General features: G+C 54.3%; 3 protein-coding genes across 9 annotated transcripts in view; 2 read left to right on the forward strand and 1 right to left on the reverse strand.

Annotated features, from left to right (window-relative positions):
• Positions 1-956: 956 nt before the first annotated feature.
• Positions 957-6,657, forward strand: LOC101037086 (uncharacterized protein C1orf167). Its single transcript, XM_074381527.1, is given in 8 exon segments — positions 957-1,201; positions 1,203-1,367; positions 1,913-2,066; positions 4,464-4,578; positions 5,293-5,452; positions 5,651-5,786; positions 6,049-6,142; positions 6,557-6,657. Coding segments are annotated over 8 exon segments (1,170 nt in total).
• Positions 6,658-7,738: 1,081 nt separating this feature from the next.
• On the reverse strand, positions 7,739-23,104 carry MTHFR (methylenetetrahydrofolate reductase). Of its 6 annotated transcripts, none has more exons than XM_074380056.1 (12): positions 22,975-23,104; positions 20,038-20,286; positions 18,317-18,624; positions 17,381-17,491; positions 13,630-13,823; positions 12,022-12,272; positions 11,654-11,788; positions 11,270-11,450; positions 10,831-11,013; positions 9,519-9,620; positions 8,459-8,578; positions 7,739-8,114 (listed from the first exon to the last, which is right to left on the reverse strand). In XM_074380056.1, exons 2-12 carry the CDS (start codon positions 20,271-20,273, stop codon positions 7,896-7,898), a joined length of 2,040 nt encoding a protein of 679 aa, XP_074236157.1. In that variant the 5' UTR covers positions 20,274-20,286; positions 22,975-23,104; the 3' UTR covers positions 7,739-7,895. The 6 variants fall into 6 exon arrangements, with proteins under 6 accessions (XP_074236157.1, XP_003936070.4, XP_074236161.1 ...); XM_003936021.4 differs by having other exon boundaries at positions 18,317-18,555; positions 22,975-23,102; XM_074380060.1 differs by lacking the exon at positions 22,975-23,104 and adding an exon at positions 22,812-22,957.
• Positions 23,105-23,134: 30 nt separating this feature from the next.
• The window catches only part of CLCN6 (chloride voltage-gated channel 6), a 40,138-nt gene continuing 36,981 nt past the window's right edge, over positions 23,135-26,291 (forward strand). The window contains exons 1-2 of one of the 2 annotated variants that reach the window (XR_005580784.2): positions 23,135-23,434; positions 24,191-24,250. Coding sequence is in view for 1 of the 2 variants with exons in the window: in XM_039473766.2 (XP_039329700.1) it covers positions 23,348-23,434; positions 24,191-24,250 (147 nt within the window). In the remaining variant the exon portion in view is untranslated. The remainder of the gene's footprint in view (positions 23,435-24,190; positions 24,251-26,291) is intronic. The other variant, XM_039473766.2, reaches the window with a different exon arrangement.

A 26,291-nucleotide genomic window follows, 5' to 3' on the forward strand; every position in this document is an offset into this window, starting at 1 on the left:
CTACAGGGATGGCTGGAACCCGAGTGAATGCCCAGCTCCCTGCCAAGTGCATGTCCCCTGGTGGCAGGAAGCATGACCCCCGTGGTGACGAGTCACAGCAAGGGGAACTCGGCTGTACACCACCTCTAAGAGAAGAGAGTGAAATCTTCATCATCTTCATTTAACTAAAGATGTTCCGGTGGAACACGCATGCAGTGCATGAATGCATGCTGTAAAACCAAGCAGAGGGATGCGGAGTGGCTCCTCCCGCAGTTCAGTACGAATTTGCGAATGTCCAGTGTCCCCCTAGGGGCAGTGAACTGTTGCCTACAAAACGGCTGACGTCTGTGTTTTTGCATCTGAGGGTGTAAATGGTTTTTTTCTTGGCTTCTTAGTGAATGGGAGATCGCGTTCTTCCTCCTCACCAACCACCTGGGCGTGTGAGGGGAGGCAGGGCATGGCTGGTGTGGGACTTGAACCCATGCTGCTGGTTCCCATGCCCTCGCAGGGCAGCCCCTGTGCTCTGAGTCTGAGGTTCTAAGATGGAAAACCAGTACTTTGCCCTGTGACTGGTCATTCGCTGCTTTGCAGGAGATTTGTGGGCGTAACTTTGAATAAATGTGACTTTTGACTCTGAAAGCCAGACAAGCCCTCCCATACATGTGGTTTTTTTGTTTGCTTGTTTGTTTTTTGAGATGGAGTTTCACTCTGGTTGCCCAGGCTGGAGTGCAGTGGCATGATCTTGGCTCACTGCAACCTCTGTCTCCTGGGTTCAAGTAATTCTCCTGCCTCAGCCTCCCAAGTAGCTGGGATTACAGGTGCCCACCACCACGCCTGGCTAATTTTTTTATTTTTAGTAGAGATAGGGTTTCACCATGCTGATCAGGCTGGTGTCGAACTCCTGACCACAGGTGATCCACTTGCCTTGACCTCCCAGAGTGCTGGGATTACAGATGTGAGCCACTGGGCTCGGCCCCATGTGTCTGTTTTGCAGCTACTTCCAGGACTAGTGTGAGGCTGTAAGAGACACGGGGGTGCTCAGGGCCCAGCATCAAGCCTTCCAGGATGGCCTGAGCAGAAGAGCACTGGGGGCCGCGTTTGCCAAATGGTGGGAAGCCCAGGCAGCTGCAGCCGGGGCACAAGAACAACGTGGGGCACAGGCTTCCCTTGCCCACTGGAGAAACTGCTTGCAGCAAGGCCAGGAATATGGGCAGCTGAAGAAGGGCCTTTGCAGCAATGCCAGTGGCCCTAGGCATGCACCATGAGGCCCAGCAGCAGGCAGGAGGGAGTGCTTGGGCCCAGGCGACCTGGTGCTGGACTCTGTGGGTGCGCGAGTCCTGTCGGGGCCAGGTCAGCCGAGCCCATGCTTCCCGGAAGCCGGGAGCCTGGTGAGTGCCTATGGTCTAAGGGCAGCCCCACTCTGTGCTTCCAGCTCAGGCCTCCAGCCTGTTTTTTGCAGCTATAGAGCGTAATTTGTGCCAGGGTGGCAGGGCTGAGGCTCAAGAGGGTGGTTGGGGGTGACAGGGGCTGTCCTGGCCATCTAGTCCTGGGTCACATCCTGGCATCGCTACTTCCTGTGTGTCCCCTCCTTGGGGCAGTCTCTAATGATCCTGCCTTGCAGTCACCAGCACAGCCAGCTATAAATGCGCTCTTGCCAGGGAAGGGGCTGCAAAGCCGCACTGGCAGGGCTGTCCCCTCTCTGCCCCTAAACAGGATGATGCTTGTCACTGTCTGTGATTTTCTCTTTCCAGGCTGTTCTCCATCCTGTTTACACAGACTCGCCCTCCAGAAGAGGGAGTGGGAGGTGGGTGGGCCCCGGCTCCGGGCTTGGCCTGGAGGGCCCCTCCCGCAGGGCACGGGGAGGGCTTCCTGCAGAGCTTCCGAGAGACCCGGCCCTGACCGCCCAGGCAGCAGACTCCTCCCTCTCCCGCAGGGTCCTAGAGGCCTCTTTGCAATTAGCAGCGCGCATAGCTGTACAGCGAGCCATCCTCACCCAGCTCCGGCAGGCCGGGCTCGGGGGCTTCCTGCGGACCGCGAAGCTCAGGGTGCGGCTGGGATTGCAGGCTGAGGCCCCAGGGGCCGGTAAGGTCCGCCCCAGGCTGACCTCACGCTCTGGCCCCGGATGGCCAGCAGGGGGCGCCTGCTGCTGGATGCTCCAGCCCCTTGGAAGAAGGTGAGGGGAGCCCAGGCGGGACGGGAGGTCTAAAAACGATCCTCGGACTATTGGATCTTAGAATCGGCTTGATTGAGCCCGTGGTGGCGGCATGGCTGGATGCCTCCCCAGGGCCCCGGTAGCCCCGTACACACCTCCTCTCCCCAGTTCTCGGTCAGCCTCTGACAAGCAACTCTGAATCCAGTAGCAAAGCTGAACCCAGCGCCTTCTGAGCGCCAGCCCACTGCAGTTCTGACCAGTGTGTTGGATCACAGCCTGTTAGGCGGACACTGAAATGCACGTTTCTCAAGGTGCAGTCGAGGATCAGGATAGGTACACAAGGATGGTCGCAAAGTTTTTGCCAAGATTTTTTATTTTTGAGACAGAATCTGGCTCAGTTGATCAGGCTGAAGCAGTGGCTCACAGCATCTCGGCTCACTGCAACCTCTGCCTCGTGGGTTGAAGCAATTCTCCCGCCTCAGCCTCCTGAGTAGCTGGGACTACAGGTGCGCACCACCATGCCCGGCTAATTTTTATATTTTTAGTAGACGGGGTTACACCATGTTGTCTAAGCTGGTCTCAAACTCCTGACCTCAAGCGATCCTCCCACCTGGACCTCCCAAAGTGCTGGGATTACAGGTGTGAGCCACTGCACCTGGCCAAGTTTTTTTTTTTTTTTTTTTTTTTTGAGACGGAGTTTCCCTCTTGTTACCTAGGCTGGAGTGCAATGGCCCGATCTCGGCTCACGGCAACCTCCGCCTCCTGGGTTCAGGCAATTCTCCTGCCTCAGCCTCCTGAGTAACTGGGATTACAGGCACGCGCCACCATGCCCAGCTAATTTTTTTGTATTTTTAGTAGAGACGGGGTTTCACCATGTTGACCAGAATGGTCTCGATCTCTTGACCTTGTGATCCACCCGCCTCGGCCTCCCAAAGTGCTGGGATTACAGGCTTAAGCCACCGCGCCCGGCAAGTTTTTTTTTTTTTTTTTTTTTTTTTTTCTTATTAGAAAAATGAAATATGCTCATTACAGAAAAATCAGAAAATATAAAGTAGAAAAATATCAAAATTTCTTTCCCAATTCTCTCTACCCAAAGGCATCCGTCAGTCTCTCTCCAGACCAGAAGAAATTAGTTCTGACACCAACAAATGGTTATCAGAGGTTGATGGCCTAGCAAGAGAGAAGAGGCCACCACAAAAGCCAAGCACAAAAAATGACCCTGCACAGACATCTGGGGACATGCCCTTGAAAGGCACAGCCCAGAGATACTGGCAGGTGAGGTAGTGTCCCTAAGATCGTCATGAATCTTATTTCAGAATGCCACAAAGAATACATTTTAGAAAAGATTCCAAGAAAAAAAGCTAAAGTGGTGTTTTGTTTTGTTTTGTTTTGTTTTGTTTTTTGGTCATTTTTTGTTTTCAGTCTCTCACTGTCTCCAAGGCCAGAGTGCAGTGGTGCAATCACAGCTCACTGCAGCCTCAACCTCCAGGGCTCAAGGGATCCTCCCACCTCAGTGTCCTGAGTAGCTGAGACTACAGGGGTGTGTCACCACACCCAGCTAATTTTTTTCTTTTTTTGTAGAAGTGGGGTCTCACTATGTTGCCAAGGCTGGTCTTGAACTCCTGGGCTCAAGCAATCTGCTCATCCTGGCCTTCTCAAGTGTTGGGCAGGCCCATACCGCCATGAGCCATCATGCTTGCTGGTTTCTGTTTTTTAAGTGGAATTGAAAGGGAGTAGCCTTGGCGAGTTGCAGAATTCACACATATGCGGCAAAGGCAACAGCAGATTCTGGGCTCTTAGGGTATTTTCTTTCTAGATAAGTTACAGGGCAAATGCTTTTCCAAGTACTTTTATACTTTTATTCCATTCTTGTCAGTAAAGACAAGAATCTCATATTGATGGAGAAACTGAGGCTTCTGAAAACTAAAAGCTGGGAATGGCACCTGGGGTGCTTAATTCCAGGACCCCTCTTTTCTGCCACAAGCACACATGCCCCAACAGCCCCCTTGGAGAGCCCCTTCTCTGTAGAGAGTACTAGCTGGGGGCTCTGGAGTCAGATCACTTCTGAGGGGTAAGGCCTCAGATAAGTAACTCAGCTTTGAACAGTCTTAAGTGAGGAGAGAAACACTCACCTCCCGGGCGGTACTCCAGGGACCGAGGGGCAGCTATTATGGTCCCACCCCACTGTTTAATGTCTTCAGCCACACGGGGGAATGGGTGGAAGAAGAGGCAGGATGTTTTCTGCCAGCCAGAGCAGCAAAGAAGTCCCAGTGGGGCCGTAGGAGGTCCAAGCCCATGGGGTTCAGGTGTTCCTCTCTGGCTGTTCCTTCAGACCCGCAGCTGCTGGACACAGGCCACAGAGCCAGTGCCGCCTGGGCCATCACTGCAGTGCAGCCTGGGTGGACAGAGGAAGCCAAGGAGAATGGCCTGGGCTCTAAGGAGACCTTGTCCCCGGGGACAAACGGTGTCTGAAGTGCAGGGATGAAGCGGTGGGATGGACGGTGTTAAGCACAGGGGTGAAGCAGTGGGATGGACAGTGTCTGAAGCGCAGGGGTGAAGCGGTGGGATGGACGGTGTTAAGCACAGGGGTGAAGCAGTGGGATGGACAGTGTCTGAAGCGCAGGGGTGAAGCGGTGGGATGGACGGTGTTAAGCACAGGGGTGAAGCAGTGGGACGGACGATGTCTGAAGCACGGGGTGAAGGGGTGGGACAGACGGTGTCTGAAGCGCAGGGGTGAAGCGGTGGGATGGACGGTGTCTGAAGCGCAGGGGTGAAGCAGTGGGATGGACGGTGTCTGAAGCGCAGGGGTGAAGCGGTGCAATGGACGGTGTCTGAAGCACAGGGACAAAGTGGTTGGTCTCCAGCCCTCAAGGGCCTGGAAATCAGCTCCTTGGGACACAGTCTTCGTATATCGACTGTTTTCCTCATCCATTCCCTCTTGGGAATGTTTCAGCTGTTCTGAGAAAACACTTCACGTTCCTGCCCCGCCCCCATGATTTCCCTCCAGCCCAGGGCAGCTGGAGGCCTGGGGAGATACGGGGCAGGGCACGAGGCTGAGCTCAGCGCCTCCTCCGCCCTGTACTCAACTCCTAGGCTGGCACCGAGGGCAGTGGCCTTCCTAGACGCACAGTAACCTCTTCTGACTCAACTCCCCTTTCCAGGGTGCAGACAGTGTCCCCTCTGCCCTGCCATCCAGCTCTGGCAGAGTAGCTCAGTCCCAGACCTGCCCCTGTGGACCAGGGACCAGGGACCAAGATGGCACCCCAGCCCTGAGCCCCGCTCCCTCAAAGCCCAAGGCGAGGCCCATAAAAGGAGGCTGGGGTGACAGGAGCTGTGTGTGTGTGCAGTTTGGGGGGGGTCTGAGGGTTGGGGGCAGGGGCCAAGGGGCTCGCCTGAGCCAGGGCTGGAGCTGGGCCCTCTGGTCAGTGCTCATTTCTGCAGGATCCCGGAGGAGTGGCCCAGGCGCAGGGCTCTGCCCTTCTTCTGGCCCTGAAGGATCACAATGCTCTTGGCCTTCAGGAGGAAGTACCTGTGGCACTGGTACCTTGAGGCACTGCTTTGTGGGCTGCAGGGTTCCCAGCAGGTCAGGTGCCTGGCAGTGGGATGGCAGCATTGGGTAGATGGCCAAGGGGCAGAGCAGCTGGCACGGACCCTGGTGAGCAGGTGCTGCCCCTCTCCACACTTACCATCTCCCTTTTCACCTCATACTCAGCCCTCATCCCTAGAGACAGTCTCTCAAAGTATGGCCCTTTGACCTACTGACTCCTAAACCCCATGTGAATACTCCTCAGATGACACCCCCTTGTCACAGCCTTTAACTGTGGGACCACAGAGGTGCAGGAGGAGAAAGGCAGAAGGGCTAGGGATTGTGGGGGAGCATGGGCACAAGAGGCCTTCTCCACCAACTGTCCCCACAGCTCAGGGAGTGGCACCTGAGATGGGCCCGGCAGACGTGGCAGCAGCGGATCCTGCGACTGGGAGGGGCTTAGCAGTTATAGCGGCAAGAAGATGGCTGGGTCCTTTCCCAGGTACTGCCTTCTTCTCTCCACTCCACCCAGCCAGCCCTCCCAAAAGCCTGTGCCCCCGACACGCACTGCAGAGCTGGGTTTCCCTGTTTGCCAGCCCCAGGGCTCCTTCACTTCCAGGGGAGGGGTCAGTTCCATGACAAAACACACAGGCTGAATGCTGGAGCCCTTGATTTGACTTGTGGCCCCAGCTCAGGCCCGCCCCACCCGGTCCCTCAGTTTGGGAAGAAGGCTTGGCATGAGGCACAGCTGCCACCCACACTGGCCCGTGGAGGGCCTTGGTCCCGAGCGCCCCCTCCCTCCTTTGCTCCACTCTGAGCACAGCTTCACACTCTAACAGGCACAGCGCAGATCCTGGGGGAGCCCACAACAACAGCACTTGCTCCCCTCCCCAGTTCCAGGCCTTTGAAAAGTGGCACCAGCACCTGGCAGCCAGGAGCCCAAGGAGAGGACGTGCCAGTAGCTGGAGACCCTGGAGCAAGCCAGGCCCTAATGCCCTAAGAGCAGACAGGAAGCTGCTGGAGCCCCGTGGGTCGGGGGCTTGGGCAGAGCCCAGGGCCCAGCTGCAGTTGTGACTTGTTCCCATAGAATAAAAAGCAGAACTGAACCCAGCCCTCTCTCTCTCCTAGCCAGGGAGTCCCCCAACTGCGCCCACCCCCTGTGCCATCAGGCTGCTCTGGGCCACCCCACTCCACCCTGCATGCTGGGATCCAAGACAGGGAACAGCCCATCTGCACCTGGCAGTTACTGCCCGCAAGCTATGCGGCTTGCAGGACTCCTGGGGAGCTGTGCCAGGCAGAGCGCCTCTGGGACAGGACGAGGGGACGACAAGGACAGCTGGCAGGAAGGGGGCCTACCTGAAAAATCAGCCAGGAAGCTGGGCTGCTGCACAGCCCCAGGCAGGTCCAGGGCCCCTGTGCTGGAGAGTCTCATCCTGGCCTTTGATAGCGAACGGGGCAGCATTAGGCCTCCACAGCCACGGAGAACGGGAAGGCCACGACCCCCACCGAGCACAAAGGTTCAGACTGCCTTCAACCCTTACCGGGCACTTTTTCTCTCAAGGCTCAGAATAGACAACTGTGCCAAAAAGCAGCACAGTAGGAAGGGGAGGAACCCAGCTGTGCTCTTAGAATGCAGCAAGTAATGTGTGCGTCGTTAGGTGTCAGCCCAACGCCCATTCAGGGGGCTGGTGCCAGAGATGGCTAAGCAGGCAGGCAGGGCAGTGGTGTGCCCCTCCAGTCACAAGTAGGTGGGGCCCAGCTGCCCACCTCTAGGAGGTCGAAGTAGGCGGCACTTTGCCACATCTCCTCTAAGATGCTACCAATACCCGGTGCCCGTGTATGTTCTGCCTGCGTTGTGCGGCCCCAAGTGTAAGTTCACTGGGAGTCCCAGGCTGGCTCTGGAGGCTGCCTTGGTTCGAGGGCTTGACTGGCAACAACCACTCTCCTCCCCTTCTCAGGGGGTGCCACCCACCATGGTCCTCTGCAGGATGGAAGTGCTCCCACCAAAAGCACACAGACTCCCAACTAGAGCAGGGAGTACCAGGTTCCGATGTGAGGCCGACTCCGGTCCAGCCAGAGCCTGGAAGTCTCACTCCAGTCCAGCTGCCGTCGTCAGGTGGGGGAGTGGAGGCCAGGTGTGGGGGAGACATGCAGGGGAGTGGGTTCCCAAGAGAAGCAGCCTGTAAAGGAGGCAGGTGGGACAGGAGTGGCTCCAGCACAGGGCGTCAGGACGCAGGGTCACAGAGCCTCCGCCTCCCTCTCATTCTGGGTGGGCCTATTGAGAAGCTCCAGCGTGTCTTCCACCACCTGCCACAGGCAGTTGTCCAGTGGGAAGTCATTGTCCACCAGGTTGACCAGGAAGTAGTTGTCGTGGATGTACTGGATGATCGCACGGGATGGAGACGACTCCTCATACAGCTTGCCCCATTGCTCGATCCACAGGGCGAAGGCCTCGTCCTACACACACACACACACACACACACACACACACACACACACACACACACACGTGAGATTAACAGGGCTGCCTCTGCATAGCCTCCATGCTAGGCTCTCCAAGGACTCAACAGGACATTTCCCGGAATAAAGCAAGGCCCACTGCCAGTATCACTTCCCACCCCTGCCCAGAAATAAACACCATGGGTCAGCAGTAACACGGGTGAGTGAGTCAGAGCTGGGTGTGCCTGAAGGCTGGGTCCACTCGCCCCGGGTGGGGCCTTCAGCATACCTCGGGACTTGGCCGCAGTCCCTGCCCCAGGTTTCCCAGGTGGGGAGGGCAAGCTTGCTCCTGGCTCCTTTACCTTCCAGAACATGAAACTGACGGGATCCACTACGGTGGGCTGGATGATCTCTCGCCCAGGGAAGATGCCCCAAGTGACAGCGTTCGGCTGTAGCCCAGGGGCGTTGGTGATGTTTTCACCCTGAGGGCACGTGGGGTGGGGGTAAGACCCGGGCCAAGGACAACTGGAGTCCCACTGCCTGGACAGCCTTGAGTCACTGGGGTGGTCTGTGCCTCCACTCCTGGCCTCCACTCTCCCTGTGCCTCTACTCCCAGCCTCCACTCCCTGTGCCTCCACTCCCAGCCTCCTCTGCCTGCATCTGTGAATGGCATCTCTCCTCACACAAGCCCGGACCTAGAGGCCATCCTGGCTACATCCCCTCTCCTCCCCAAGCACCCCCTGCTCACTGCCTGATCCATTCCCTTTTGTCCAGCCTGCTGCTAGGGCTGTGTTTGGCTTGGGTCACTACAGGGGCCTCTTCTTCAGCCTTCCCAGCTCTAGCCTTCCCCAGTCCCTATCACCTGTCTGACTGTCCACTGTGATTTGCCTAAAATAATGCAGGAACCAAGCCACCCCACTGCTGGAGAAAGCTCCCCTTGCATTTAGGGAAAACAAATTCCAAGCAGGACACCATGACCTCTGCAGGCCCGGCCCCTGCATAACACTCCAGCCTCTTCCTGGCCGTGTTCCCAGTTTCCCAGAAACCCCAGAGCTCACTGCCCCTGCCTGTCCCCTGCCTGTCCTCTGCCCTGTCCCGGGAATACCCTTCTTTCCTGTTGCCCAATTCCTCTTTGTCCTTAGCGATTCGCACACATGATGCCTCCGAGAAGGCTGGCCTGGCCTCCCAGGTGAGATGTCCCTCCTCTGGATCCAACAGCATCCTCTCCTGAACTTGATTGTCCCACTTACACTGGCTGGTGCTCACACAGTGATCTGCCTTCCTCACTAGGCTGGAAGCTCCTTAAGAGCAGGGCCTGGTTCTGCCTGTGTCAGTCTGGCACGACGCCTAGCCCAGGCTGGGTGCTGGGTGTTTGCTGAATGAAGGACCTGGTGCTCTGTGGGAACCCCGGGCCTGACCTACCTTCACATTGACAAGGTGGTAATTAACCCGGAGCTCGTACTTCTTCAGCACCTGCAGAAGCGCTTCCACTGTCTCACGGGAAGTGAAGAACTCTAAGTAGGCCTGTGGGGGCGACAGGTGCCTGTCACCAACCCTACCCCCCGCCAGACGCCCTTTCGCAGACACCTAAGGTATCAGGACTAGTGATGGCCGTGTGGACGGAATAATGAACCGTGACGTCATTATTAACAGGTACGTAGGCAAAGGGTGAGGGGAGTGGGGAGGTGAGTTCCTCAGTCTGGACAGGTCTCAGGGCTATCGGCCACCCCTCTCCCAATCAGGCAGGGAAGCCTCCAGAGAGAAGCCATTTCTGAACAGCAGCAACTGGTGTGACAAGTTGAGTCATGGGAGAGAAGCCTGACACATGCCATCCTCCCCAATCACTGCAAGGTGACAAGGACGTGGAGGTCCTCTCTAGGACCAGTGTCTATCAGGGATAGAGCTGGGTTTACTCAAACTCATTTGCTAGAATGCTCCTAATACTGGAGGCTGGGCACAGCGATCCCAGACGAGGAAAGTGGGTTGGGGGAAGCTGAGCACGTGGGCTACTCTGACAGGAAACAGCAGAGCTGGTCATTCAACTCGGGGCTTTCTGACTCCAGAACATAATTTTTTAACTCCAGCAGCCCTGGGAGAAAGGTGTCAGCTCAGGACAGTAGCAGCAGCTGCCTTTCAGGGAGTGCTTCCTGCTCCTCCCATGAGCCAAGCACTTTACATGCTTTGGTAGGTTTCATGCCCAGAACATGAGCTACATCCCATTTTACAGACAAGAAAACCAGGCTCAGAGAGGTCGAGTGATCTGCCTCCATAGGTCTGATTTTTTTTTTTTTTTTTTTTTTTTTTGAGACAAGGTCTCACTTTGTGGGCCAGGCTGGAGTGCAGTGGTAGAAATCTGGCTTCCTGCAGCCTCCAGCTCTCGTACTCAAGCAATCCTCTCACTTAGCCCAGGTACCCGGGACTACAGGCGTGTATCACCATGCCCAGTATTTTTTGTAGAGAGAGATTTTGTTGAGGGTATTTTTTGTTTCACCATGTTGCCCAGGCTGATCTCAAACTCCTAGGCTCAAGCGATCCACCCGCCTTGGCTTCCAAAGTGCTGGCCAGGCTCCACGCCCGGCCAGGTCTATCTGACTTAAAGCATCAGCTCCCGTCCGGTCTGATTCATGCTCATTCAAAATTAAGAGCTGAGGAGAGTCAGGCTGCTCTGCCCTAAGCTCTGGGAAACCCCTGGGCACTGGTCAAGTGGGGACACCCCTCTGCCTCCCTACCACACCTTCTGGAAGACATAGCCCCCGCTGGGGCCCCAGCCCACGATGGGGTCGGAGGACGGCTTCCCGTTGATGTTGGGCTGCGAGTTGATGGTGAGGACGCCCTGCCGGTTCACCCGCAGCAGCTCCTCCTTCAGCAGGCTGGTCTCGGCCGCCAGCGGCTCATCGTTCCAGGGCAGGCAAGTCACCTGGGAGAGAGGGTGAGCAGGCCGAGGTGACGATCAGGTTTGGCACCTCGAGTCCTTCTCATGGCCCCTGACAAAGACCCAGCCCGTCTTTGCCTACCGAAGCCCTTCCAGGTGGGGGACCCCCAACTCACCCTTCTCCCTTTGCCGAGGTGCCATCCACAGCAGGGAGAGGAGGGCGTAGGGTGGGGGAGTCACAGCCCCGCAGCCTGGCCTGCAGCTGGGGTTGGGCCAGGGACCCCACCCCCGCATCACTCACTTTGTGGCCATTCCGGTTTGGCTCTCCAGAAAGGTAGTGGACAAAGACTTCGAAGACGCTTTCTTCACTGGCCAGCTCCTCCCCCCACATCTTCAGCAGCTCCTCCCTGGGAGACTTGCTCTTCAGGTAGAAGAGGTAGTAGTTCTTCAGCTCCCCAAAGGCAGGGGAGGAGGAATTGCCCCTGGCAGAGGGGTGCCCAGAGGTCAGAGCACACGCCTGACCTGGGGCTCCTGACAGAAGGCAGTGCCACCACATGCCCAGGAGGCCATTCCTGTAAATCCTGCCCCGACTCCTCCCAAGTCAACCACAAGCACGCAAACTCCTTCTGCCCTCTTCTTCCCAAGAACAAAGATGTATTTACAAGGAAGGTCTGCAGGCCCTCACCAGCGGCCATTGGGGAACTCATCCCATTCCTGGGTGCGGTAGATATAACTCTTTGGTCTGGAGGCCCAGAAGATGGGACGTACATCTTCCTCTCGGCGCTTGGGGTGGGCGCTGAGAGCCCAGGGCAGGGGACGCCTGGGTGAGGATGGAGACAGAGAATCGAGACAAGGGATTGGCTAGAGGGAGCTGGAAGCAGGGGAGGACCACGGAGGCTGGGTTCCTCCCTTTCACACCCTCTGAGACTGGCGCCCTTGGTGTGCCCGGCTAGCCATGGCACAGACACCGTCTGTACCACCGTGGGGAGCCAACACTGTAGCCGGGACTGCTCTTGGACCCCTCTCTGGGGATCGCTGGGCCACCGCCCTCACCTGGGGTCCTCAGTCCACAGGCCCAGGCGCTTCAGCACCTCTGTGGTGGCCACCTCGCGGTTGAGGGTGTAGAAGTGGAGGCCTGGCACCAGGCCGCTGGCCAGAAGCTCCCGGCACAGGCACACGGCCAGCTCAATGCCATAGTTGCGGATGGCAGCATCGTTGTCTTTGATGGGCTCGATCACGTCCTTGATCTCCTGTGGCACCTCCAGCTTGGACAGCTTCACAAGCTGCCGAAGGGAGTGGTAGCCCTGTCCAAGACATGAGGTGCTGTGGCGGCCGTCGGTCAGCCCATCTCCCACCCTAAATACTTCTCCCCCTTCCATCCTCCACGCCAGGTGTCCCCAAACTTTTTACACAGGGGGCCAGTTCACTGTCCCTCAGACCGTTGGAGGGCCGCCACATACTGTGCTCCTCTCACTGACCACCAATGAAAGAGGTGCCCCTTCCTGAAGTGCGGCGGGGGGGCCGGATAAATGGCCTCGGGGGGCCGTAGTTTGGGGATGCCTGCTCCACGCCAACCACAGTGTCAGGCAGAGGGACCCAGGAAATCTGATGATATTCCAGGAGCACACCTGGGCTTGGCCTGCTGTTTTCTCCCCCTTTCTCTTTTTTTAGAGACATGTCTCACTGCTTTCAAATGCCTGGGCTCAAGCCATCCTCCCACCTCAGCCTCTCAAGTAGCTGGGACTACAGGCACGTGCCACTAAGCCCAGCCTTGCCACTTTTCACAGAGTACAGCAGCTACCCTAAGCATTCCAGCCTTGGGCTGAGCCAGCCTTTTAGCTGTAGGTGTCTCTGCTGATAACATGCTGTCATCTAACCCAGTTGTTCCCATGCTGCACTGATCATCAGAATCATCTGCCACGCTCAAGAAGTAAAATACAAATTCCCAGGACCTCCCTCGGATTTCCTGAGTCAGAACTTCCAGGGGTGGGACATGGAGATCCACTTTTTGAAAAAACTCATCAAATGGTTCTGATGACAGCCACATTTGGGAAACACCGATTTAACCAGGATTTGTAACGAGAGTTAGAATCCCTGGCCAGGTGCAGTGGCTCACACCCGTAGTCCCAGCACTTTGGGAGGCCGAGGTGGGTGGATCACAAGGTCACGAGTTCGAGACCAACCTGGCCAACATGGTGAAACCCCACCTCTACTAAAAATACAAAAATTAGCCGGGCACAGTGACAGGCACCTGTAATCCCAGCTACTTGGGAGGCTGAGGCAGGAAAATTGCTTGAATCTGGAAGGCAGAGGTTGCAGTGAGCCGAGATCGTGCCACGGCACTCTAGCCTGGGCTACAGAGTGAGACTCTGTCTCAAAAGCAAACAAACAAAAACAAAGAGAGTTAGAATCCCTTTTGGTGACGCTTGTCAGCCAAAGTACAACAAACCTCTCAAAAGACACTGTTGCTGGGATTTGGGGGGAAATTTAGAAGTAACCAAAATGAGGTAGCCAAGCAATACTGTGCAGGTGCTGGACCTGACATGAGATCCAGGAAGATCTCAGTGAACTCAGCACTCCACCCAGAGCCCCCAGCCTGTGCGAGGACGGCGCGGCGGGAGTGGGGTGGCGGGGGCTGATGAGCCCTCCTGGGCCCCTCACCTGGATGGGAAAGATCCCGGGGAGGATGGGGCAGGTGATGCCTACATCGGTGCATGCCTTCACAAAGCGGAAGAACGTGTCCGCCTCAAAGAAAAGCTGCGTGATGATGAAATCGGCTCCGGCAGACACCTTCTCCTTCAAGTGCTTCACGTCAGCCTCAAAGCTCTCTGCGTCAGGGTGGCCTTTGGGGTACCCTGCCAATAGGGGTGACAGTTGGGTGAGACTGGCCTCCACCTGTTCAAGGCGAGCGATGGAGAGGCCAGAGGGACTGAGCAGAGTCCTCTGCTTTGGGTGCTCTGATCTTACACCTTCCAACAGCACAGCATGGCCTCAACTAAAACAGTGGGTGGCTGGGCTCATGACTGATATGCTTCCAACCCTGGAGATGACTCTTGAGGGCAGTGGCTCAGAGCCCTCCTTCCCAGAGTGGGGGTGGATTGCTCCAAACTCCCACACTGTCCTGCCTTGAGCAGCCAAGCAATTCAGGCCTGCACTTGGTGGCCATGGGAAAGAGAAAATGCTCCAGTTCGCCTTGGTGGACAGCATCTGCTAAGCCTGACTTTTCTCTAGGCACTGGATTAAAACACTGGTTTTAATATAACATTAAATTTACTCAGGAGTCCAAGATAGTGAAAAGCTAGAAACCAAGTCATATAAGGAAGAACTGAAGAAAGTGATGTTTTGTTCAAATAAAAGAGTGGATGGCCGGATACGGTGGCTCACGCCTGTAATCTCAGGAGTTCAAGACCAGCCTGGCCAACATGGTGAAACCTGGTCTCAAATAAAAGTACAAAAATTAGCCAGGCATAGTGGCAGGCACCTGTAATCTCAGCTACTCAGGAGGCTGAGGCAGGAGAATTGCTTGAACTCGGGAGGTGGAGGTTGCAGTAAGCCAAGATCGCACCATTGCACTCTAGCCTGGGTAAGGAGAGTGAAACTCCATCTTAAAAAAAAAAAAGAAAGAAAAAAGAAAAGAAAAGAATGAAGAGAATGCAGAAACTCCTTTCAAATGTCCAAAGGTCTGTCCTGGGGAGAAAGAAAGGATCCACCACAGATGAGTTTTTTTGTTTGTTTTTTCAGAGACAGAGTCTTTGCTCTGTCGCCCAGGCTGGAGTGCAGTGGTACGATCACAGCTCACTGCAGCCTCAACTCCTGGGCACAAGCGATCCTCCCACTTCAGCCTCCTGAGTAGCTGGGACTACAGATACATGCTATTACATCCAGCTAATTAAAATTTTTAAAAATTAATTATTTATGTTTTAAAAGATGGGGTCTTGCCATCTGGCCCAGGCTGTTCTGGAACTTCTGGGCTCCAGCAATCCTCCCACCTGGACCTCCCAAAGTGCTGAGATTACAGACACGAGCCACCGCACCCAGCCCCCAGTCCAGTTCTTTATTAGTCATATTCTGTGTTGCTTCTGATGGCAGAACCAGCATCCGGTTCAGAGAGTTGCCTAGAGTACAAGCCACCCACAAAACAATGAGCTCCTGGAGCCTGAAAACACAGGGGCACTGGCTCCCCTTGTGCTGGGGAGGCTAAAGACAGGATTCTGGAATTGCCTGGGAGGTGGGACCAGATGTCCTGTAGGCTCCTTACTGGCTCTGTTAACTGTGACAGCTCCCCTAAATGACTAAACTTACTTGTATCCTTGCTTGGTCAGGGGCAAGGAAGAAGACGATAGGCCTTCCTGAAACTACATGGAGAGGGTTGGTTTCATCAGCCCAAGCCCAGGGCAGAAGAACCGTGAGCCAGGCGGGAAGCCAAGCTGCTTTGCTCTGATAAGGCAATTCTGAAAAAAAAGCGTCATCAAAACTCCGAAACCCAGAAGCAACAAAAATGAATATAAAAACTGTTGTTTCAAGGGGTAAGGGAGTGGGTGATAAAGCACTTGGGCTTCAGGCTTTCAATAACAAAGCTGTTTTTCCAGTAGGAATTTCAGAAACAACAAGGTTTTTAACAGCTAAAACTATAGCTGTACTACCAAACTATCACCGAACAAAGCTAGCATTTGATTACATAAAGATTTTGCTATTTATTTTATTTTTCTATCATGAACAGTAACTGGGTGCTTTCTTTTTAAATTTTTTTGTAAAGACGGGGGTCTCACTCTGTTGCCCAGGCTGGTCTTGATCTCCTGGCCTCATGCAATCCCCCTGCCTCAGTCTCCCAAAGCCCTGGGAACACAGGCATAAGTTACCATGCCCAACAGGCTGGTGTTTTCTAATCCACTGATCTTCATTACCCACTTTATAAGCAAAGCACAAAAGCAATCAGCAACTGTAAGCTCACAGCTTCGCTAGTTGCCAATCAGGATCAGCTAACACTCATCACTGGTGCACGTTCCCTGCTGACTGACTGTATTACAGCTGATACAGCTGATGACAACTGAACAGTAAGATGTGCCTGTTCTCTGACTCTGTATCAGTGCTTCCCAGACTTAGCACATCAACAGCCCTGTTGACACAAGAATGGACACGTCCATGGGGGTTTAAGGACAAGGCCAAGGTCACCCACAACAAGCTAATTTTCTTGAAGCCAAGTTTTTTTGCTTTTTTTTTTTTTTTTAAATTCACATCACTTGAGACGCTACTCCATAATGTAGCCATGTTTAGCATAAAAATGGTAGGATTTCTCCCAAAATCTTGGCAAAACACTGTCATTCCAGATGTGCCAATCCTGGGACTTCCGGTCCCTGGTGCACACTGCCTGCCTTGCCATACCTGAGCCCCATCTGAGACGCTGTATCAGCTGTAATACAGTCAGTCCCAGCCTTCAGCTTCAAGGATGGGAGAGAGTCCAATCTACCCATTTCTGTTGGTGAACCTGGCCTTGTCGCTGTAGCCAATGGAACCAGAGTGGAGCCCATAGATTCTCTCCTGGGAATGTGGAACGAACGCCCATCCATTAGCCTGGGAGACTGGCTGGAACGGACATTGTACACTCAGGAGCAGGCCAGTTGTGTGGGAAAGCATGGGCATCAGGTCTCCCAGACGAAGCACAGATATGCAGTGGGAAGTGGAGATGGGGGACCCTGTGGCCCCCAAGGGAATGAGGGGGTCCTTGCTTTCTGACCTCTTCCAGTGCCTTGTGAGGTCTGGGTCCATTTCCTGACCTTGGGTTCCCTGCCCTCTGGAGTCCTATTAGTAAATATCCCTCTTTTGTGGATTTCTTTTATTTATTTATTTATTTTGAGATGGAGTCTTGCTCTGTCACTGAGGCTGGAGTTCAGTGGCATGATCTCCATATACAGCAACCTCTGCCTCCTGGGTCCAAGAGATTCTCCTGTCTCAGCCATCCGAGTAGCTGGGACTACAAATGTGCACCACCAGGCCCAGCTAACTTTTGTGTTTTTAGTAGAGACGGGGTTTTGCCATGTTGGCCAGGCCGGTCTCAAACTCCTGACCTCAGGTGATCTGCCTGCCTTGGCCTCCCATAATGCTGGGATTACAGGAATGAGCCACTGTGCCCGGCCCCCTCTTTTGTTTTAAAGAAAAGAACAGGGCTGAGAAGCAGGCTATGGGCACAGCCAGGCAGAGGAACAAAAAACAAGTGGTCGGTGGTGGCAGGCCCAGGAGGGGAGTGGGTGATACAAGAGCAAGGACATGGTGCAATTCACCCGATACGTCCCTCATCAGGCATGGCCCCACAGGTGCACCTGATCGCTGTGTCCTGAACTGAACACTGACAGGTTCTCTGGGCATCTCAGCCTGCCTCACTCCATCTCTGTACCAGGATGATCCAGCCACTCACCTGCCACACAGATGTCAAAGTAGTCACCAAACTCACTTCGGATGTGCTTCACCAGGTCCACCGCGTGGTTGAAGCCTCCCTCCTCCTCTTCCCACTGGTCACCGGTAGGGTCTGCAGAGTTGGTGGAGGTCATGGTCACTGGGTCTCAACCAACCTCCAGAGAAGCTTTCTGTTCCCTCTACCTAGCCCCGGCACCCAGGACTGCGAGTTCCCGGAAGGCAGAAACTTCCTATTATTTAAGTTGGTCTCTTCCCTTTCTAGCACTTGGTAGACAACAGGAGGGAAGAGAGCGGCCCACCAGTACAATATTCCTTGCGCGCTGACCTGTGCAGGTGGAGAACAGGAGACCACCTCTGCTCCTCGCTGTGCCTGGAGGATTGGAGAGCCCTTCCCTACTTCCACCTGGGCACGCTCGCCACCCTCTCCCATCCCACGGCCTTGGGGCTCCTGCCTCCTGGGAGAATTTTCTACTCATCTCAAGTGAAGGGGTCTTGTAGTGGGGAGCCCGACGCCACAGGCTCCCACCCTTCAGGCTCCCTCTTCCCATTCTTGGGTGGCCTGATGACAGCAGGCACCAGAGGGATAACCAGCTATTCTCACTCCTGGACAAAAGCCAGAATGGCACTCTGCAATTGGGCCAAGTGCTGGGTGCAGCCAGCAATCGATGAAGCTGCGTAGGCAGGGCAGAGGGTTATCAGGCAGTGACTGCATTCGCAACAGAACTCCTACGTCGGGGTCAAGAGGTGGAAGAGGTGGCTGCTGCTGTATGGTGCCCAGGGTGACTCACTACCCACGATGCCTACTGACACTACTGGTGGGGATGGGACCCTGTGCATCTTCAGTGGGGACCCAGGGAGAAGTAAAGGACGTTTCAGGGACCCAAGTGGCTTTTGGGGAAGCCAGAACCCAGCGTGTGGGGCAGTGCTGGCTCCATACCTCCCCGCAGAGCCAAGATGTTCTTCAGGCCCAGCTGCTTGGCTTTGTGCAGATGGCCCGTGATCTCCTCCAGGCGCTGATGGCAGCAGGTCATGTGCAGGATGGTCTCCAGGCCACAGTAGTTCACGGCGGTGCTGGCGATCATCATGGAGGAGGTCTCCTTGTCTGAGCCAGGGTCACCTGCTGGATGCCAGGTCACATCTATGAAGAGGGGGCCTCCTGCCGCCATCCGGTCAAACCTGTAGGGGGTTTGTTTCTGAAGAGAGGTTCCAGCGAATATACCACCCCTCACTGCCTTCCTATGGGGCCTAGGAGTTAGAGAAGCATAAATGAAGGCTGGAGACAGACCAATCAGTGTTCAAATCCTGGCTTTGCTACTTACAGATGTGTTATCTTGGGTAAATTACTTAATCTCTGTGAGTTCTGTTTCCTTATTTATAAGATACAGCAGATAATAGCACCCACTTCATAATAACACTAGGAGGCTGGGTGCAGTGGCTTACGCCTGCAGTCCCAGCATAGGCATGAGCCACTGGGACTACATTTTGGGAGGCCAAGGAGGGCAGATCACTTGAGGTCAGGAGTTCAAGACCAGCCTGGCCAACATGGTGAAATCCCAACTCTACTAAAAATACAAAAAATAGCTGGGCGTGGTGGCGGGCACCTGTAATCACAACTACTTAGGAGGAGGCTGAGGCAGGAGAATCACTTGAATTGGGAGGCAGAGGTTGCAATGAGCCGAAATCACACCCCTGTACTCCAGCCTGGGCCACAGATATCTCAAAAAAACAAACAAAGCAGCAGCGACAACAAAAACCATGACAGTAGGAGAATATGACAGCAGCTAGTTCCACAGCACTTAGAACAGTGCCTGGTGTACAAACCGAACACTCAGTAAATGTGAGGCGCCATTATGATCCCTATTACGGAGGTAATACACAACAACAGCGCCACCATTTTGTGTGAGAGCAGCACTTCAGACTCTTCCCAGGGCTCGCCTGTTTATTATCTCGGGTGAATTAAGACATCATAGCTGAGAGTTAGGGGAATCCTAACTGCTTCAAGCACAGCCTCGCTGTAGGAACAGTTAGAAAGACGGCCGGCAGACTCACGTTTCTTTCATGCCACCGCCCCCACCCAGCCCTGTGCAGCAGCTCACACTTGTGCAGACCAAGACCAAGTTCCGAAAGAAGACCTGAAGGCCTGGATGTTTGTGGTACAAGCTATCGCAGTGTGTTTAAACATCCCTGTGCATTTAAACTTCAAAATCTTAGAAGCGACACGTGAAAAGTACAAACAGTAAAAGGCATAAACTTTTAAAAAGGAATTGAAAGTCATGAAGTGCTAACGTAATTTGGTTGGCATTTCTAGATTTCAAGAAACATAATCCAAATTCCTAACTTGCTGAAAACATGCTCACTGCTTTGTGACTTCCTAAACTGCACTCGTGATCCAGCCCCGCAAGGTCCACCAAAGAATCTAGTTTGAGAATCATTTTTAACCCATTGAAGAGTGTGTCTAAAATAGCCTTGACACTGTGGAGGGACTTTTACAGGCAATGGAGAAGTTGCAGATCAGATGACCCACTCTGCCTTCTCCTTCCTGACCCCTCCGGCTGCTTTTCTCTGCCAGGTTAAAGGGCAGCCCAGCCTCAGGGCTGACAGTTCGCTCCCCAGGCACCACCACCCCTCTGTCCCCACCTTAACCTTGCATCAATTTACCTTGAGATGAGGTTGACAGCTCCCTCAGCAGTTCGAGGAGGGAAGAATTCCAAGGAGAACCACTTGTCACCAGATTCCATGCGCCGCCTCATCTTCTCCAGGAGCCTCTCATGCCGATCAGGGTCCAGGCCCGGGGTGGAACATCTCGAACTGTCTTTGGAGCTCTCGCTGCCACTGCTGGCACTTCCCTCCAAGCAGGGGTTCAGGCTGCCGTTTCCTCTGGCTTCGTTCACCATTGCCAGGTTCCTGCTGCACGGGGTGGGGCAGGGAGCATCAGCGGGTGGGCAGCCACACTCCAGGCACATCGAGGTGCCTGAGTACCAGGTTCAAGAAGGAGGTGCTGTATTTCCATACAGGAAGAAGGCCAAAAAAGGTGATACTGCCCCCTCCCAGTGGTTCCATGCTCCTCAGCTACGGCTGTTAGGGCCGCCTCACTCAAAGCCTTGCTCTCCGCTGCTGCCAGGCTCCTTGCATGCAAGGCAGCCCCCACCCGGCACTACAACATACTCCTCGGTGACAGCTACCTGATGGAAGGTGGCACAGAGAACCTCACGCTGCCGGCCTGCGAGGCCCGTATTCCTAGCGAGGGGCAGTAATGCCCAGCTGGGAGGACCCTGGCTTTTCGATGGTCCATCTCTGCCAGCTCAGGCCCACAGTGAGTGGGGAGGGAACAGAGGCACCTTCCCCAGCGGGTGTGTTCAACTGGGCGGAGCTGTGACAAAGGAAGGGGGTTGAGCTAGAGCCAGCGCAAGGGGGCGGGGTAAGGCTTCCAGGCAAGGAGGGAGGGCTGAGGTTCTAGTAAGGGAAGGCAGACGGAAGGAGGGGGAAGGAGGGGCAGAGACTGCATGGGTTGGTGGAGATGAGGCCAACAGGCATTCAGGGATACCGGATCACTTTCCCGAGAAGGAACTGCTCCTGCTGGCTGGCTTTGCCTGGAACATCTGTTACTTGGAACGGTTTGTGTGCAGGATGGAAGGGGTGAGGGCTTGACTACGCAGCCAAATTTCTCCTAAGTTTGTGCTACTCCAAAAAGACCATGTCATGGGTTAGAACTGGACACTGGTCGTGTTTCAAAAATAGCCAGACCCCAGTTCAGTTAAGGGCACGAATTTATGTCCAACTCAGAACAAAAGCTGCCCCATCTGTGCTTGCCTTGCAAGCGGGTCTTCTTACACACCACTGAATTCAATTAAAATCACCACAGTGATCCAGCTACTGGGGAGGCTGAGGCAGAAGGATCACCTGAGTTCAAGGCCAGCCTGGGCAACATGAGACTCATTCTCTTAAAAAACAAAAACACACCTGTAAGCCCAGTATTTTGGGAGGCCAAGGCGGGGGATCACCTGAGGCCAAGAGTTTGACACCAGCCTGGTCAACATGGTAAAACACCGGCTCTACTAAAAATATAAAAATTAGCCAGTGTGGTGGTGGGCGCCTGTAATCCCAGCTACTCAGGAGGCTGAGGCAGGAGAATCGCTTGAACCTGGGAGGCAGAGGTTACAGCGAGCTGAGACAGCGCCACTGCACTCCAGCCTGGGCAACAAGAGCGAAACTCCGTCTCAAAAAAAAAAAAAAAAAAAAAAAAAAAATCACAGCCGCCAGGGCAGCCACAGCCAGGCCAACAGAGGGCATAGTGCCATCTGGTAGTCTGTTAAAGAAAATAAACACTTAAAAACAAACAAAATGTGCACAGCAATAGGCAAACACAGTAGTGAAATCGGTGTGTGGTGATACGGCGTGAGAGAGAGACGACCAGGTCAGGTTCATTTCTTTCAGACTGTCACCACTAAGCCCTTGTACCTAACCATTTGGGGTCTTAGACTCTTTCGAGAATCGGATTAAATTCACTGCTCCCCTCCCCTGAAACACACACACAGGTGCTCAGAGTACACATGGATGCATCCAAAGACAAGGAGCTGATTCCAGACTGAGAACCCTGGGCCAGTGCTTTCTTCTCCTAGAGCTTCTCTCTGATTCTGACCTCTAACTCCAGATTCTCAGTGGGGATGGCAGTGAGGAGTGAGGAACGGGGGTAACAGCAAGAGCAGCCAGTTGGCCTTTTTCCAGCGCTTGAAGGAGCGCCTCATTAACTGCCTGCTGGAACAGAACCTACAGTGGGAGGAGGCTGAACCACCTGCAAACCCTCTGATCTTCAAAGACTTATTGCATTCCTGTACATGCTAGGCACGTGCCATATTTGTAAGCCAACACCCACGATTTATCCGTTTTCAGCTGGACTCCCATAGCACCCTAGGTTGTAACTGCGGGTTAGCAGGCCTGTCTCCTGTCTCTCCCCCCAGTTCCCTGAGACCAGGACCGTGTCCTGCCTGGGGTATCCCCAGTGTTTGGCACACGGTGATAACCAACATTCACTGAGCGCCAACGGGCCAGGTGCTGCCACTCTCAAAATAAGCCTCTGCCATCCTAGTCTGTGCTAAGCACCAGGATACCAAGCCCAAGACTCCCAGAAGGGTCCCGGCGGAATCCCGTGCGCAGCAGGACGCAGTGGGCGTCAGGGACCGCAGTGCCCCGGGCCCAGCGCTCTTCTCCAGGTACTCGTCGGGGAGACAGGTTTAAAAGGCAGGAGCCAGAAGCCGTCCGGCGCCCGGGTGGCCGAGAATCGAGTCACCGGGTCACTGGGTCACCAATGAGGGTGGGGACACAGGCTCGGGCTGGTCAGCGGGGCGGGATCGTCACCCCTGGCTCAAGGGCCCCTCAGTACAGGCAGAGAGCCAAAGTGAGTCTTCGCCTAAAGGTTGGAGGTCACTGATTACCCTAGTCCCGAGAAGCGTGCGCGGAGGGGGCGGCAGCTCCCGCAAGAAGAGGGGCGGGCCGGTCTCCAGCGCTCCCCGCCCACAAGCACGTCCTGGCCCCCGAGACAGTGTTCGCCGGCTCCAAGATCTTCCTCCCGGCTACCCGGGCCTCGCGGTCACTCACCCTCCAGTCCCGGGTGACTCAGAACGCTCGCCCGCCGGCCGCAGCCCGGTGGCCGTTGAGGGGCGGGGAACGCAGTGGAGGGGAGCGGCGCAGGTGTCGGGTTGCTGGCGAGGCGGGACTACAGGGCGGAAACCACCCTTGCGGGCGACCGGAAGCCCCGCCTCCAACATGGCCGCCCCCACGGGTCTCGTTGGAGGCCATGCCTTTACCGTCATGTGACGCGAGCCGTCGCCCCACCCGTCTGCAGCCACTCCCGGTCTCAGTCTCAGAGCTCCAGAGGGCCACGTGACCGTCCGGGGCCAGTCACGTGAGGCGCGGATCCTGGGTGGGAGGGGGTTGTCAGAGGGGTCCAGAGTGGCAGTAAAGAAGGAAGATGGCGGGGTGCAGGGGGTCTCTGTGCTGCTGCTGCAGGTGGTGCTGCTGCTGCGGTGAGCGTGAGACCCGCACCCCCGAGGAGCTGGTAAGTAGCGGGCGGAGCCGGGCTGGGGAGGGGGCAGTTGCTAAGGGACTGCGAGAGGCGTTGCCGGGGGTGGGGCCGGGCCGATTTGGGCCCGCAGGTGGCAGCCGGTGGGGCCTGGAGACCGCAGCCCGGGCTCTCGAAGCGTCCGCCCTGCTTGACGTGCCCAATTCTGGGGTCTTTTCTTATAACCCCTCCCGGAATCTGAGGGAGGGAGAATCCAGGTCAGCTCCAGTTAATCCCACCCATGTTTCCTTTTTTTTCCATCTGAAAAGAGTTTTGAAGGAAACAAGCGTTTTCAGAATGAGCTTCTTCACAGGCTTTTGTGCTTATCCTGCGGCTGTTTTAGCTTCTCCAGCCCTTTCTCACTCTATCCCTCACCCTTTCTGGGTCACTGACAGTCCAGCTTCCCACTGCAAAGCATCCTGGGAAAACTTGAGTTGTGTTCCCAGAGTTGACAAGCCCCTTCTGATTTCACATACGTCACACTGTCAGATGGAACCTGAGTTTTTCCCTCCTCTTCAGCTGACATCGGACATCTTTGGGTGTCCTGAAGAGGAGGGTAGCTGTTTGGAGACTCTTATCAGTGGAAATGAAGAGCTCCGCTGATGGCTGTAGATCCTCACCCCCAAAAGGTTTTTTTGAGGGCTGGTTCTTATTGGAACCAGATGATATAGAAGCTAGCCATTGATTTCAGTAAATACCTTGTTGCCGTCTTAACCACTAAAAAGGGCTCCTTCTGCGGATCTATTTTTCTAGACCATCCTTGGAGAAACACAGGAGGAGGAGGATGAGATTCTTCCAAGGAAAGACTATGAGGTGAGTTCCTTTGATACTGCTTGGGTGACTAACGATGTAGCAGGTTCCAAAAAATGGCCTGGTCACTTTAGCCGAAGCATTATGATTCCAACCAGAGATGCCCTTTGACCTTCTATCCTAGGGAGTGAATGGGTAAGGGATAATTCCTTCCGTAAAAGAGACTGTTTAACAAGCCTTTTTCTCACCTTAACCCCAAAACAAAGTCCGGTGTTTTTACACATTTATGAATCTCTGGCACCTTAACCTGGAGAGAGTATGTATTTGCCATTAAACTGCTTTTATAGTTTACAGAGAAACCTAGAGTGAAAGGTACTGACAGTGTGTGCTCCTAACAGGTGTGTGCTCATAAACTGTTAAGGAGGCCTTGCTTCTCTTCTAAAAGAGCTTACTTTTTAGATATTTTCTTTTTCTTTGAAATGGAGTTTCACTCTTGTTGCCCAGGTTGGACTGCAATGGCGCAATCTCGGCTAACCGCAACCTCCGCCTCTGGGTTCACGCGATTCTCCTGCCTCAGACTCCTGAGTAGCAGGTTTAAAGGCATGCACCACCTTGTCCGGCTAATTTTGTATTTTTAGTAGAGATGGGGTTTCTCCATGTTAGTCAGGCTGGTCTTGAACTCCCGACCTCAGGTGATCCGCCCACCTCGGCCTCCCAAAGTGCTGGAATTACAGGTGTAAGCCACCTCGCTTGGCCTTTTGTTGTTTGTTTTTGAGACAAGAGTCTTGCTCTGCCACCCAGGCTGGAGTGCAATGGCGCAGTCTCTGCTCACTGCAACCTTCACCTCCCAGGTCAAGCAATTCTCCTGCCTTAGCCTCCTAAGTAGCTGGGATTACAGGTGGCACCACCGCACCTGGCTAGTTTTTATATTTGTAGTAGAGGTGGGGTTGCACCACGTTGACCACACTGGTCTCGAACTCTTGACTTCAGGTGATCCACCCATCTCAGCCTCCGAAAGTGCTGAGATTAGAGGCATGAGCCACTGCACTCGGCCAAGTTTTCAGATTATTTTCTTGCTCAAGCAGCTTCTCTTTGACTGTTCCTGATTGAAGTTCCAACTTTCATGTATGGAGGATTCTTAGAGTGTGTGTTTTTACTAAAGCCAGCACTGCTGGGGTGAAACAACATGCATGACTTTTTATTATTCTTTTTTTTTTTTTGAGATGGAGTCTTGCCCTGTCACCCAGGCTGGAGTACAATGGCACGATCTCAGCTCACTGCATCCTCTGCCTCCTGGGTTCAAGCCATTCTGCCTCAGCCTTGAGTAGCTGGGATTACAGGCACACACCACTGTGCCCGGCTCATTTTTGTATTTTTAATGGAGATGGGGTTTCACTGTGTTGGTCAGGCTGGTCTTAAACTCCTGACCTCGTGATCCACCTGCCTCAGCCTCCCAAAGTGCTGGGATTACAGACGTGAGCCACTGAGCCCAGCCTTCAATTCTTAAAAACTATGTACTTAAAAAAGGTAGAGAGAAGCCTATGACCCCATTCATGAAAAGATGACTGTTAACACCTTACTAAATATCTTTTTAAACCCTTACCCATGTTTTGATACACATGCTTTTTTTAATGCATGCTGTTTTTAAGTAACAAAAATGAAATTAGCTGGGCATGGTGGCGGGTGCCTGTAATCCCAGCTACTCAGGAGGCTGAGGCAGGATAATTGCCTGAACCCAGGAGGCGGAGGTTGCGGTGAGCCGAGATTGCGCCACTGCACTCCAGCCTGGGTAACAAGAGCGAAACTCCGTCTCAAAAAAAAAAAAAATGAGATTCCACTAAATCAACTATTTTAACCTGTCCACTCACTCCCTTTAGTACGCTTTTTGTATCACTAGGTAATTTTCCACAGTCTTTTAAAACAGGAATAGTATTTTATTGTGCCACAATTTATTTACTCTGTCTTGAGTTTCTTCTGACTTTTCTGTATCATGAACTGCATAGTGGTGGGCATCCATCTATCCACCCATCCTTTCCTGTCCATGCTTAATTGCTTCTACTTCTTGGAACTAATCATGTGTATGTCTAATGCCTTTTAAAAATGC

Source organism: Saimiri boliviensis, chromosome 11 (genome assembly GCF_048565385.1).
Source record: "Saimiri boliviensis isolate mSaiBol1 chromosome 11, mSaiBol1.pri, whole genome shotgun sequence".
Classification (NCBI taxonomy): Eukaryota; Metazoa; Chordata; class Mammalia; order Primates; family Cebidae; genus Saimiri; species Saimiri boliviensis.